At 51.2% G+C, this 13715-nt stretch overlaps 1 protein-coding gene and 1 long non-coding RNA gene across 3 annotated transcripts; both read right to left on the bottom strand.

The window, feature by feature from the left end:
• Positions 1-4782: 4782 nt before the first annotated feature.
• On the bottom strand, positions 4783-6146 carry Znf575 (zinc finger protein 575). 2 transcript variants are annotated; one of them, XM_032894211.1, is made up of 2 exons: positions 5988-6146; positions 4783-5508 (listed from the first exon to the last, which is right to left on the bottom strand). In XM_032894211.1, exons 1-2 carry the CDS (start codon positions 6061-6063, stop codon positions 4838-4840), a joined length of 747 nt encoding a protein of 248 aa, XP_032750102.1. In that variant the 5' UTR covers positions 6064-6146; the 3' UTR covers positions 4783-4837. The 2 variants fall into 2 exon arrangements, with proteins under 2 accessions (XP_032750102.1, XP_032750103.1); XM_032894212.1 differs by having other exon boundaries at positions 4783-5481.
• Positions 6147-6396: 250 nt separating this feature from the next.
• On the bottom strand, positions 6397-7375 carry LOC116892484. Its single transcript, XR_004386952.1, has 3 exons — positions 7337-7375; positions 6729-6968; positions 6397-6521 (listed from the first exon to the last, which is right to left on the bottom strand). It is a non-coding gene; the product is annotated as an uncharacterized LOC116892484 (long non-coding RNA).
• Between the last annotated feature and the right edge of the window lie 6340 nt (positions 7376-13715).

The following is a 13715-nucleotide window of genomic DNA, read 5'->3' as shown; positions in this document are numbered from 1 at the left end:
CTGCCCAGCCACTAGCAATTTTATTTACCAATCAGAACCAACTGGGGACAGGAACCCTCAGTGTCTTACAGTCGGATTTTCATGCAACTTTGAGAACCCAATTTAACATAATACAAACATTAGACCAAATTCACAACAGGCCGTCTCAGCCCAGGGGGGTCTCAAACTCCTCTGTAGCAGAGGGTGACTTTGAACTCCTGATTCTCCTTTCTGCACCTCATGAATACTGGCATGAAATATTTGCTACTGTGCCTCACTTGAGTTTGCTTTTGGGCAACCATCTTTGCTGCGGGAGTTTTGGAAGGAGGCTTTAGCAGGGCAGGTAAGCATAGACAAGAGACCACAGGGAGGGGCCTGACCCCTTTCCTCCAAGGCCTTCCCCATCAGCTTTCAGCACAGCAGCCTGCTCTCTTCCTCTGCCACTTCCAGAACATTCAGATCTCAGCTCCACCATCATCTCAAGACCTTTCCCCACCTCTTCAACTATCAAGGTGCACAAGCTAACATGCTCCTCTGGTGGGTCTCACTGGTGTAACTTTATACCCACTCTCTTTGTTCATGACTTGTTCCTTTTTAGTTTCAAATAATACACTCTCTGGTCTCTAAGAAATTACATTTTGGAATTTTACTCTTTAGATTTGTGTCTTCACCCAGGTCTAGATGCATTTAGCCGGCAGACTGTAGGCTTCAGGGCCTACAGAGTGGACAGTGATGGACAGTAGTGAACAATGGTGGACAGTAGTGGACAGTGGTGGACAGCAGTAATGGACAGTGGTAGACAGTAGTGGACAGTAGTGGACAGTAGTGGACAGTGCTGGTGGGCATGGACAGATGGTGGACAGTGGTGACACTGACAACAGGTAGTGTGGACAGGACAACAGTAGTGGACAGTGGCGATCAACGGACACAGTGGACAACAGTAGTGGACAGGGGCGAAAAACGGTAGTGGGCAGTGGAAAACAGTAGGGGAGATTTGTGGGCATAGTGGACAATGGTGGACGACAGTAATGGACACTGGTGGACAGTAGTGGACAGTGGTGGACAATGTTAATGGACAGTGGTGGACAATGTTAATGGACAGTGGTGGACAACATTAATGGACAGTGGTGGACAACAGTAGTAGACAGTAGTGGACAACAGTAATGGACAGTGGTGGACAGTGGTAGACAATAGTGGACAGTGGTGGACAGAGTGGACACTGGTGGACAGAGGTGGACAGTAGTGGACAGTAGTGGACAATGTTAATGGACAGTGGTGGACAATGTTAATGGAGTGGACAATAGTGGACAGTGGTAGACAGTGGTGGACAACAGTAGTGGACAGTGGTGGACAGTGATGGACAGTGGTGGACAGTGGTGGACAATGGCGGACGACAGTAGTAGACAGTGGTGGACAGTAGTGGACAGTAGTGGACAATGTTAATGGACAGTGGTGGACAACAGTAGTGGACAGTGGTGGACAACAGTAGTGGACAGTGGTGGACAACAGTAGTGGACAGTGGTGGGCAGCAGTAATGGACAGTCGTGGACAGTGATGGACAATGGTGGACAGTAGTGAACAGTGGTGGACCAGGCCTGGGCTACACAGTGAGATATTATCTTTGGAAAAATAAAAATAGAACTTAGGGGCTAGAGAGTTGACTCAGAGAATAAAGAGCACCGGTGGCTCTTGCAGAGACCCAGGTTCACATGGTGGCTCACAACCAGCCCTGCAGGATCCGATTCCCTCTTCTGATGGCGGAAGATGTGCACATGCATGGTGCATAGACATATGCAGGCAAAACACCCATGTACATAACATAGTAAACTCTAAACTGAAAAAAGGTGGGACTTCTAGCCAAATGTGGTGTTTAATCCCGGTACTCAGAAGGCAGAGGCAGATGATCTAATGGATCTCTATGAGTCCAAGGACAGCCAGGACGACACAGAGAAACCCTGTTTTGAAAAACCAAAACGAAAGAAATCTTGAGACGTAGGCACCAGTGAGAAGCTCAGTGGGTACAGCACTTGCTGTGTAAGCCCGATGACCTGACTTCGATTCCCAGAAGCCGCATAGGGGTACAAGTGGAGAACTGACTATACGAAGTTGTCTTCCGCCCTCCACATACATAATGTGGCACACCCTCCATCATGCATACACACACGATAATAAACTAAACTTAGCCGGGCACGGTGGCGGGCATCTTTAATCCCAGCAGGCAGATCTCTGAATTGTAGGCCAGCTTGGTCTACATACATAGGCAAGCCAGAGCTACATAGTGAGACCCTGTCTCAAAAATAAAAGAGAGAGAGAGAGAGAGAGAGAGAGAGAGAGAGAGAGAGAGAGAGAGAGAGAGAGAGCCTAGGTTGTCTACATAACTCATTTTAGACCAGCCTCGGGATAACTGTCTCAAAAAACAAACAAAACAGTTTTTGCTTCCTGATCCAGGAAGTGTCTGAGCAGGCCATGCTATCATCTTTAATTTTTAAGAGTTTATTTTTATGTACATGAATACAGTGTAGCTGTTTTCAGACAAGCCAGAAGAGGGCATCGAATTCCATTACAGGTAGATGGTTGTGAGCCACCATGTGGTTTCGGGGAATTGAACCCAGGACCTCTGGAAGAGCAGTCAGTGCTGTTAACCACTGAGCCATCTCTCCAGCACCCATGCTTTAATGTCTTTAATGTTCCCACTGCCATGGACCTAACCCCTGCCCGCCTCAGCCATCATACTTCCTACATCACAATGGATTCCAGGAACCCTAGCTAAGAAAACCTCTCATTTCATCTCTTAAGATAACAACCCCCCGCCTCCCCCACACCGGTGTCAGCGAGATGGCTCGGTGGGTCAAGGCACTTGCTGCCAAGCCTGACAACCTGAGTCTGTTCGATCCCTGGGCCCCTCCTGGTGGAGAAAGACAACTGATTCTTGTAAGTTGTCTGGTTCCTTTCTTACAGGAAAATGTTGCCATTCCAGGTGACAGGCAGGAATCGGCACATGTGTGACAAGCCCAGGACTGTGATCTTCTGAGATCATAGATGTCACCATGTCTAGACAGGCGCTTGCCAAGCCTCTTAGACTTGTTCTTGCAAACAGACCTGGCATGTGTGTTGATAGTATAATTTATTTGTAGACAAAGCTTCACACGATAGCCCTGCCTGGCCTGGAACTTTCTGTGCAGACCAGACTGGCCTTGAACTTTTGCAGTCCTCCATCCTCTGCCTCCTGAGTGCTGGAACTACAGGTGCGTGCTACCACTCCCTGCCTGGTTTTGTCATTTATCACATTTATTTAGTGTGTGTAGGGGGTATACCTGTTATACGTACTCCCTGCTCTCGGGAGGCAGAAGCAAGCAGGTGTCTGTGAAACTGAGGCAGCCTGGTCTACACAGTGAATTCCAAAGCTACGTAGTGAAACCCTGTCTTAAAAAAAGAAAAGATGGGGCTGGAGAGATGGCTCAGTGGTTAAGAGCACTGACTGCTCTTCCAGAGGACCTGAGTTCAATTCCCAGCAACCACATGGTGGCTCACACCCATCTGTATTGAGATCTGATGCCCTCTTCTGGACTGTGTCTGCATGCAGGCAGAAAGCTACAGTGTATGTATACATAAATAAATTTAAAAAAAAAAAAAAAAAAAAAGATGAACAGATAGCCAAAGGGGAAGGGGTGTGTTCACTGGGGCTTAACAGATGGCTGTGATTAAGAGCACTTGTTGCTTGGGCAGAGGGGCTGGGCTCTGATCCTAGGACACACATAGAGGCTCACAACTATCCCTACATTTCCAGGGGATCTGACAGGCACCAGGCACAAATATGGTGCATATCCTAAATGCAGAGAAAACACTCAGATACACATAAATCAAAGAAGGAAAGAAATAAATCCAAAGTGTATGTACCTGGATATGTAATGCTTGGCTAGCATGCACAAATCCCTCAGAACCATGAACGTTCAAGGATAGCCCGGAGACAGGAGACCCTGTCACAAAGCAAACATCCCACAAACTCAAAAGTGCCTTCAGAGAAGGCACCCGAGTCCCCAGGAACCACAAACCTCATCCAAGGTTCCCAAGAGATTCAGAGACACTCGAGTCTTGAGCTCGCCAGTATGTGTGCCCTCTGTTCTGCCCCTGTCACCTCCTGTGGCCACCTTCTGTGCTCACAGCTCCATGTACACACAACACTGGCCTCTTTCCTATGGCCACCCATTCCTCTCTGTTCACCGGCCCCTGGCGGTAGGCATGTGATGGGCTGCTCCCAGTGTGGCCACCCCACAGTGCTGTGGTGGACATCCCTCATGCCTTTGTCACTGGCTTCAGTGTGCAGGGTAAAACTGCATCAAGTAAGGCTGTGCTGCAAACGCCAGATGGCCAAGGCAGAGGCACCGAGTTAAACTTTCATGTGCCTCACCACCAAAGACGGCAGCCGACTCTTTACCTTTGCCGTGTGTGTGTGTGTGTGTGTGTGTGTGTGTGTGTGTGTGTGTGTCTGTCTGTCAGAGAGGGGGGCAGTGGGGGGGAGAGAACAGGCCCAGCCAGTGTCACCACAACCCCCACAACTCCAGGCCCAAGGTTTGACCCCAGCACCAATCAGATGCCACCTACCTCTGGCCATGAACAGAAGTCCTCAACCTTCTAAATCAGATTCCAGTAGAGCCAATAATCCCAAGCCACCCCGGGTACATAACTAGAACATAGGATTTGGAAGGCTGCCAGGAGAAGACAAGGTCCAGGCCAGCTTGGGCTACATGTATCAAGACCCTGCCATTCTCCCGGTTAGAGGGAAGTCCACACATACAGCAGGGCTTAGAAATTCCAGGTCTTTATTGACAGGAGATGGAGGCAGAGAGGGCAGGTGAGCTCACTCCCTCTCTCCCTGGCCCTCCGGCTGGTGGTGGCTGCGTTGATGAACCAGCAGGAGGCGTCTCTGGCCAAAGGCCTGGTTGCAGCTGGAGCATCGGTGGCGGCCAGTGGTCTGGCTGCTGGGCGCAGTTGGGGGATCGTGGCACAGGCGGTGGGCCGCCAGTTTGGAGGGAAACGAGAACGCTTTGGGGCAGTGCGGGCAAGGGTAGGGGCGGGCGTCGGTGGCGTGGTGCGTGTGGCGGTGGGCCGCCAACTTGGACGGGTAGCAGAAGGACTTGGGGCAATCGGGACACGGGTAGGGACGGGCGGGCGCGTGGGTCCAGAGATGCGCCGCTAGCTTGGAGCGGTGGCCGAAGGCCTTGGGGCAGTGTGGGCAGGAGTGTGGGCGAGCTCCGCTATGCGTGAGGCGGTGCGCAGCCAGCTTGGAGGGGTAGGAGAAGGCCTTGGGACAATCGGGGCACGGGTGTGGGCGGGTGCCGCCGTGCGCTAGCCGGTGTGTGGCCAGCTTGGATGGGTACGAGAAGGCCTTCGGGCAGTCTGGGCAGCGGTGTGGGCGCTGGGGAGGGGGCCTCCGGCGGGGCCCGGAGGGCACACTCCCAGATACAGCGGGCTGGCTGGGCCTCGGCAGGTCCTGGTGGGACACTGGGGGACAGGAGAACTGGTGGGCTTCTAGAAACAGACACACTTTGTGTACAGGTCAGGCTCCCCCTCCCTTCAACACTGTCTAAAGCAGGGCCTCACTATGTAACCTTGGCTGGCCTGGAACATTCTCTGTAGGCCCCAAACTCACAGGGATTGCCCCTGCCTCTACCTCCTGAGTGCTAGGACTAAAGGCGTGCGCCACCACGCCGGGCCCTGCCATCTCTTAATACTAGAGGGGTATCTCAAAGTGTCTGAGAAGGCACATGTCACACTGGTGTCCCATTAAGGGACATTTCTGCTTACCCTCTGACCCCACGTTCTATGAGCGCCTCACAGAGTTGCCAAGCCAGTCCCGAAAGCTTCTAAAGTGTCCATTTCCAGCACTACCCATAACCCCCCACAATCTGCTGAGAGTGGTGGTTGTGGTGGCCCCAAATGATCATAAGGTTGGTTTTCCTCCGTGGTCGTCCTGGGGAATGATCCCTGAGAACCTGGGCTGCTCTCACCTTTGGTCTCCGGGTCCTGAGAAGTGGGACTAGGTTCTGAGACCCTGGCCTCGGACTTCACGCTTCCACCCAGCATCTTGCTGGCAAAGGAACCAAGGGGCAGCAGGGCAAGGGGCGAGGATGGCGCCAGAGGTTAACACGTTCATGGAGACAGGGGTGGAGGCCTAAAATCAAAAGATCAATCACACACTAGGAGGGGAATATGAAAATAAACCCAAGAATTAACCTTTTCATTGGGTGGGGCTATCTCAGAGTGGGCGGGGCCGCTAAATCTGGGGTGGGCGGGGCTATACAAAAAGATCACAGTGGCCTGGCCACCCAAGCCCAGGAGCCGGTCTTTGAGCGCAGTGGGCGTGCCCTTGGCCTCACCGTCCCAGAAATGCTTTGGGTACAGTGAGTGGGAGGGATTCTAGTAGAAACGGAGGCTTACCCTCTCTTTAGTCTCAGCCTACTGATGCTGTGCCCATCCTGTCCTTCTGGTCGCTAAATCGCATCTCTGGCATAGAATTGGGGAGCTCGGAGGATTAGGGAAACCTGGAGAAAAAGACGAAAGGAAGGTGTGGTGTATAGAACGATCTAGAGATCCAGAATGGACTTTCACTGAAGGGAGTCCGAAATGTCTGGCATCGCATGCACTCCTCAAAAACCAGGGCACCGGGACCCATATCTACCCTTCACGGTGGGATCCTGGCGTCCAGCCCCCAAGCCATCTCCAGGAGACCAGGACCCAGCCCTTCTCACCTGCAGGGCGGTCCCTCCCGGGGGTGGGGCTCCGGAACCCTCCCGTCTCAATTAAGCCTCAGGAGCTACCTTGTAGCCCTCGGACCTGCACCTCCCAGCGGGCGCTGGGACGCCGCTGGAGGAGAGAAGAGCGGGAAGGAGCTTGCCGAGCCTTGGGGCCCAGCTTCACTTCCATCCCCTCCTCCCATCCGGGGCTGGAGGGGGCGTCGGCACGCATGCGCACTCTCGGCCAGCAAGAGGCTGCAAAGGGGGAAGATGTGGAAGGAGGGGGTGGCAGAAGCACCCAGCTGGCACGTTAATGAGCAAGCGCGAAGCTTCCGGCCTAAGGACCCTAGGAAAGTGCACATCTGGAAGGATGTGGTCAACAGGAGTGTGTGCACATCCCTCCTTTTTTCTTCTTCTTCCTGTGATAGGGTCTCAAGAAGCCCAGACTAGCATCAAACTCCCTACATAGCAGAGAATGGCCTTGAACTGGTGATCCTCACGCCTTCACCTCCCAAGTGCTGTGCTGAGACAGACTGCACAGCCCCATCCCTTGCCCCTCCCCCGCATTCCCATTCCCGCCTTTTTAAAATGTCTGTTGCTATTTTCTTTCAAACGTTAATTACCTTTATTTATTTGTCATTTGTGGATGTATTTGAGTGTGGGTCAGAGGACAACTTGTGGACTCTTGTGGACTCAGTTCTCACGGTCCACCATGTGGGTTCCAGGGATCGAACTCAAACCTTCAGGCTTGGTTGCAGCTGCCTTTTAACTACTGAGGTGTCTCTTTGGCCCTGTGTTGAGAATTCCATGTATGGTCTGAGTTCAGCCTTTGGGAGCAGTTCAAACAGCTCCAGTCGATTTGATTCTGTTCCTCCAAGCATTTACAGAAAGTCTGGCTATTTCTTCAAGAAAGGGCAAGGGGCAATACTCGGTGATACCCAAAGGCATTTGCATAGTTCTTTAACCACCCTTCACCGACATCCACCACTTGGTGGCCAGAGCCTGAGACCACACCTAGCACCTGTGCTACCTGCCACTCCTCCCTAGGAGTGCCAGGCCAAGGGTGACACTGAGTGCTTGGCCTACTTCCAGGCAGTGACTGTGCAATTTCCTGCCCAGCACTGGTATGACTGTGAAATGCTCATAAAAGTCCTCCTCACTCAGGCGGATAATCCACAAAGTCTGGCCAGCCCTGGGAGCCGCAGGAGTTATTTGGTGGGGCCGAGTAACTGGTTTGCACCGGACTCTGCCACTTTCTAGTCTTCTGAGCATGAATAAGTCACTTCACAGTTCCGGGTCAGCTCGGTGTCTTCACGTATATTAAACAATCAATGGAAACTGCTTACAAATTGCTAGTGTTCCCACAGTGTTGTCGTTTTTTTGTTTTTGTTTTTGTTTTGTTTTGTTTTGTTTTGTTTTGAGGCAGGGTCTTCCTACATAGCTCTGGTTGTCCTGGAACTCGCTCTGTAGGCTGGCTTCAAATACACAGAGATCTGCCTGCCTCTGCCCCTCCAGTGCTTGAATCAGAGGTGTGCACCACCAAGCCCTGCCCCAGTTACTGCCGTTAAGCACTGAGCTCTCTCTCCAGACCCTTGACCACGATTTAAAAAATTACACTGAATGTGGTGGCCCACGCCTTTAATCCAGCACTCAGGAGGTAGAGTTCGAACTCAGATCTCTGAGTTTGAGGCCAGCCTGGTCTACAGAGGGAGTTCCAGGATAGCCAGGGCTACACAGAGAAACCCTGACTTAGAATATATATATATATATATGTGTGTGTGTGTGTGTGTGTGTATGTATATATGTATATATATAGTATATATACATATACATTGATATTTATATTTATATGTGCATCTGTGGTATCCATATTTAGAGGTGAGAGGGCAACTTATGGGAGTTACCTCTTCCCATTGGTGAGTCCTAGGGATTGACCAAGTACTCAGACTTGGAGGCAAGCCTTACTCACTGAGGCACCTTGCAGCTCAATATTTTCTTTTTTACCAGGCATTAAATTAAGCCCAGTGGGGTTAAATTGTCTTGGGAAGAGCAGGTGAGTTGTTTCCCTTTTAAAGAAGGGAAGGACCATGCTGTATACAGAGGATGTCCCCACCAAGTGTTCCCTTCCCCAGAGTCTGGCTGGCCTTCTGCTTCTTGTGCATGCTGTGGCCAGTCCTACCTCAGGGCCTTTGCACTCTGTATTCTCCCTTTCCCCAGGAGCCTTCTTTCATTTCTTTGCTTACCTGATTCCCTTTCCAAAAGTCTCAGCTCAGAGATCACCATGGCAGGAGGGTTCCTGGTAACTCTCCCCTTTATGCTTTTCTCCTCTCTGCTCCTCCCACTGTCTTCTAGAATATACTTTGTTCAAATGGACAGCTTACTAATTGTCTCCTGGGGAAGAACACCTGCCTAGAATCACCCAGTGAAGGGGCTGGGGGTGTGACTCAGTGGTAGAGCCCCTGCCTAGAATCCCCCAGTAAGGGGCTGGGGGTGTGGCTCAGTGGTAGAGCCCCTGCCTAGAATCCTCCAGTGAGGGGCTGGGGGCGTGGCTCAGTGGTAGAGCCCCTGCCTAGAATCCCCCAGTGAGGGGCTGGGGGCGTGGCTCAGTGGTAGAGCCCCTGCCTAGAATCCCCCAGTGAGGGGCTGGGGGCGTGGCTCAGTGGTAGAGCCCCTGCCTAGAATCCCCCAGTGAGGGGCTGGGGGCGTGGCTCAGTGGTAGAGCCCCAGCCTAGAATCCCCCAGTGAGGAGGCTGGGGGCGTGGCTCAGTGGTAGAGCCTGCCTAGAATCCCCCAGTGAGGGGCTGGGGGCGTGGCTCAGTGGTAGAGCCCCTGCCTAGAATCCTCCAGTGAGGGGCTGGGGGCGTGGCTCAGTGGTAGAGCACCTGCCTAGAATCCCCCAGTGAGGGGCTGGGGGCGTGGCTCAGTGGTAGAGCCCCTGCCTAGAATCCCCCAGTGAGGAGCTGGGGGCGTGGCTCAGTGGTAGAACCCCTGCCTAGAATCCCCCAGGGCTGTGCTGAGGGAGGGCTGTGGGTCAGGTAGAGCTTAGCCGGGCATTTATCTGGAGTGTAGCAGGCCAGGAATTCCCTATGAGGGAAAGTCTTGCTAAAACACTAGGGAAGGGAGGCCCCACAAGTATGGGTCCTTGTTTCCCTCCCCTTTCTCTCTCCCCAACCCTCCTGGCTTCCATAAACCTAGTATCTCCTGATTGTACCCACTGTTCCTCTCTGCAGTGGGCCCGGTGGCTTTCCTCTGGGTCCTAGTTTCTTCAAGCATGGGCCAGGGAGGCAAGGGACTCCATGAGTAGGCAGAAGGATGAACAATGCCGTCTCCTCTTTCTCTTGGCCATGTCTTCTTCCCCCTCTCTTTCTCCGTACTACTTCCCTCTCTGTTCTCCTGTGTTCATTCATCTCTTCCTGTTTCCTGCATCGAGTGTGTTACCTTTCTGAGAGAGTCTCACTCTGCAACCCAGGCTGACCGCAAAACCATGGCAGAGCTGGGCACGACAGCCCGTGTCTTTAATCCTAGAACTCGGGAAGCAGAGAAAGTAACTCTCTGTGAGTTGAAGCCAACCTTGTCTACACAGCAAGTCACAGGACAGCGAGAGCTACAGAGAACTGTCTCAAAAAAAAAAAAAAAAAAGACAAGCAACTAGAATAACTTTTATGCTCATCCAGCCTTAGCCTCCCAGTCGCTTCATAGGCGTCAGTCAGCCATACCTGAATTCTCAGTCTTTGCAGTCGTGAACCTGCGTCTCTATTTCATCATTAGACATGCCTGGCCGTTCCTCTGTTCTTTCATGTGTCTCTTTGTGGCCATCTGGCTTCCTACCTCCTGTCCCACTCAAGTTTCGAGTATAGCCATATCTCTGGGCCTCTTTCATGATAAAGACCTCCAGGGTTGCTGGGGTGTGTGTGTGCGAGTGTGCACGCAACATGGAAACCTGCGGATGTCAGGAGCCAGCTGTGAAACGGTTCTCACCTTCTGCTGTGTATCGAGCCACTCCAAGGTTTCAACCTTGCGCTTTATTGACTTGAAGCTTGGAAGAGAAGGACCGGGGCAGACGGAACCCCTGGCTGGTTCCCCAGAGGGAAGAATGAGGTCTTGGAAAGTGTAGCTTCTATGTAACTTTTGTGAAACGGTCCAGGGTCAAAGCAAAGGAGGCTGTGTGAAGGGTTTAACAGTGTGGGCCCAAAAGAAACAAGTAACTGTCTGTGCTACCTAGCGGCATATAGCGGCATATCGTAGGAATGCTGGCCACCAGGCTCTTCGGTATCACAAGTACTGGGGCTCCTCTCAGCTCTTCTCACCTCTCCCCTACGCTAAACGTCTCTGGCTCTCAGTCTTCCCCCTTTGCCCACACTCTTCATCTTCCTCTCTTAGCTAACATCGCAGACTCCTACCCTGGATCCACTCTGCCGTCTGTGTTCAGTCAGCCTCTTTCTCTCCCTGTTAGGAACTCCCTGTTAGATGCCTCTGCTGTTCTCTCCCTCATCTCGACGATAAAAAACCTTCCTCTCAGCCATCCCTCAGAGCGGTCATGTACTTAGTTTATACGAACAGGTCTTGTTGTGAGTCACCCTGGAGGCAGGGTTTGCCTGGTGAGAGCTCCAGGCTTCAGAGGGAGGTGGACTGTGGTTGCGGGACTCAGAACCTCAGCGCCCAGACTGAGCCCCATGGCTGCGTCCCTATGACCGTGTGCAAGGCAACTTGGTCCACTGGAATGGAGGGTTGGGGTTTTCCGCCCTTGTGCTGGGGATGTGAACCAGGGCTTTATGCAAGTTACACGGGCTGTAAGGCTAAGCCACACCCTTCACCCTCAGCCTAGGAGTGCCTCCACTATCGATAGGATTCCGGGAGTGAAATGTTGATAGTCTGTGTGCTAAGATAACGTAGTTTACCGGCTCTGACTGTCTTTGTTTTTGAGACAGTTTGGTGGGTAGGAGTGCTGGCTAGTTTTACGCCAACTTGACACAATTTAGAGTTATCACAGAAGGGAAAAGCCTGCAGAAGGTCAAGCTGTAGGCAAGACTGAAGGACATTTTTTTTTTAAATTCATCTTCTTTGCTGTTTGCCTGCATGCATGTCTGTGTGAAAGCGTTGGAGCCTATGGAACTGGAGTTACAGACCATTGCGAGCAGCCATGAGGGTGCTGCGAAATTAAACCGGGTTCCTCTTCAAGGGCAGACAGTGCTCTTAAAACCACCAAGCCATATCTCCAGTCCTCAGGGCATTTTCTTAATTAATGATTGATGTGGAAAGGCCCAGACCACTGTGAGTGAGGCTACCTCTGGGCAGGTGGTCCATGGTTCTGTAAGAAAGCAGGCTGAGTAAGCCATGGGGCACAAGCCAGTAACCAGCACCCTCCATGGCCTCTGCATCAGCTCCTGCCTCCAGGTTCCTGCTCTTTGTGAGTTCCTGCCCTGACTGCCTTCAAAGAGGAACAGTGATGTGGAAGTGTAGACCAAATAAACCCTTTCCTTCCCAAGTTGCTTTGGTCATGGAGTTTCATTGCAGCGAGAGTAACCTTGATAGGACAGTAGGCCTAACTAATGTACTCCGGGCTTGCTCTAACTTGTAGCCAACCTCTTGTCTGAGTCTCCTGAGTGCTGGGATCATAAGGACGCATCCCAACCCCCATGCATCTCAACACCCAGCATCCCAACACCCATGCATCCCAACACCCAGCATCTCAACAACCATGCATCCTGACATCCTTGCATTCCAACACTCACACACACATCCCAACACCCATGTATTCCAACTCCCATGTATCCTGAAACCCATGCATCATGACACCCATGCATTCCAACACTCACACATCCCAACACACATGCATCCCAACACTCATGCATCCCAAAATCCATGTATCCCGACACTCATGCATCTCAACACCCAGCATCATGACACCCATGCATCCTGACACACATGCATCCTGACACCCATGCATCCCGACACACATGCATCCCGACATACCTAGCTTCTGCATCCTTGACAGAAGTGATCTGTAAAGTTTTTAGAGTCTTTAATCCCCCAAAGATGACAAATGACTCTCACACTGAACTCCCAACACATAACATGAAGCATGTGTGTGTGTTCATCCTAGGGAAAGAAACAAAACAAAAAACACAAACAAACAAACAAACAAACAAAATCCAAAGACAAAATCATTAAGTCAGGTGTGGTACTACACACCTGTAATGTCAACATTTGGGAAGTGAAGATGTGTGTGTGTGTGTGTGTGTGTGTGTGTGTGTGTGTGGTGTGTATATATGTGGTGCATGTGTACGTGTTTGTGTATGTGGGGTGTGTGTATGTGAGTGTGGTGTATGTGTATGTATGATGTGTGTGTATGTATGAAGGTTGTGTATGTGGTGTGTGTGTGTATGTGTGGAGGTTATGTGTGTATGTGGTGTGTGTGTGTATGGTGTATATATATGGTGCATGTGTATGTGTGTGTGTATATGTGGGGTGTGTATGCGTGTGTATGTGTGTGTGTATGTGGTGTGTATATATGTGGTGCATGTGTACATGTGTGTGTATGTATGTGTGGAGGTTGTGTGTGTATGTGGTGTGTGTGTATGTGCGGGCATTGTGTGTCTATATGTGTGAGGTGTGTGTGTGTGTGTGTGTGTGTGTGCACCTATGCACACAAGCAGTTCCAGGTCATTATAAAGTACAGAGGAATTGGAATCCAGCCTAGGCTACAAAGTCTAAAAAAAACAATAATGAGAGAGGGAGGGGAAGAGGGAGAGGAAGAGGGAGAGAGCTCACAAACAACAAAAGGAGGAGAAAGAAGAAAAAACAAAAGAAAAATAACTATTTCTGATAAAGGTGCTTAAATAACCCTTGTGAGGGGCTAACAGAAGGCTCTGTTGCTAAGCAACCATTGCTGGCAAGTTTTGTCGGTTCCTGGAATTCATGTAAAAGTAGAAGGTGGAAACGGACTCTACAAAGTTAAACTGCACATATATCCCTTCAAAAAAGAACACACACACACACACA

Source organism: Rattus rattus, chromosome 2, assembly GCF_011064425.1.
Source record: "Rattus rattus isolate New Zealand chromosome 2, Rrattus_CSIRO_v1, whole genome shotgun sequence".
Classification (NCBI taxonomy): Eukaryota; Metazoa; Chordata; class Mammalia; order Rodentia; family Muridae; genus Rattus; species Rattus rattus.
The sequence above is the reverse complement of the archived record's forward strand: the minus strand, read 5'-3'. Positions and strand labels throughout refer to the sequence as shown.

Coding starts and splice junctions, on each gene's coding strand:
- Znf575 (XM_032894211.1), bottom strand. CDS start 6,063: ATGCTGGGTGGAAGCGTGAAGTCCGAGGCCAGGGTCTCAGAACCTAGT. Junction 5,509..5,987: donor TCAGGACCCGGAGACCAAAG/GTGAGAGCAGCC, acceptor GTCTGTTTCTAG/AAGCCCACCAGTTCTCCTGT.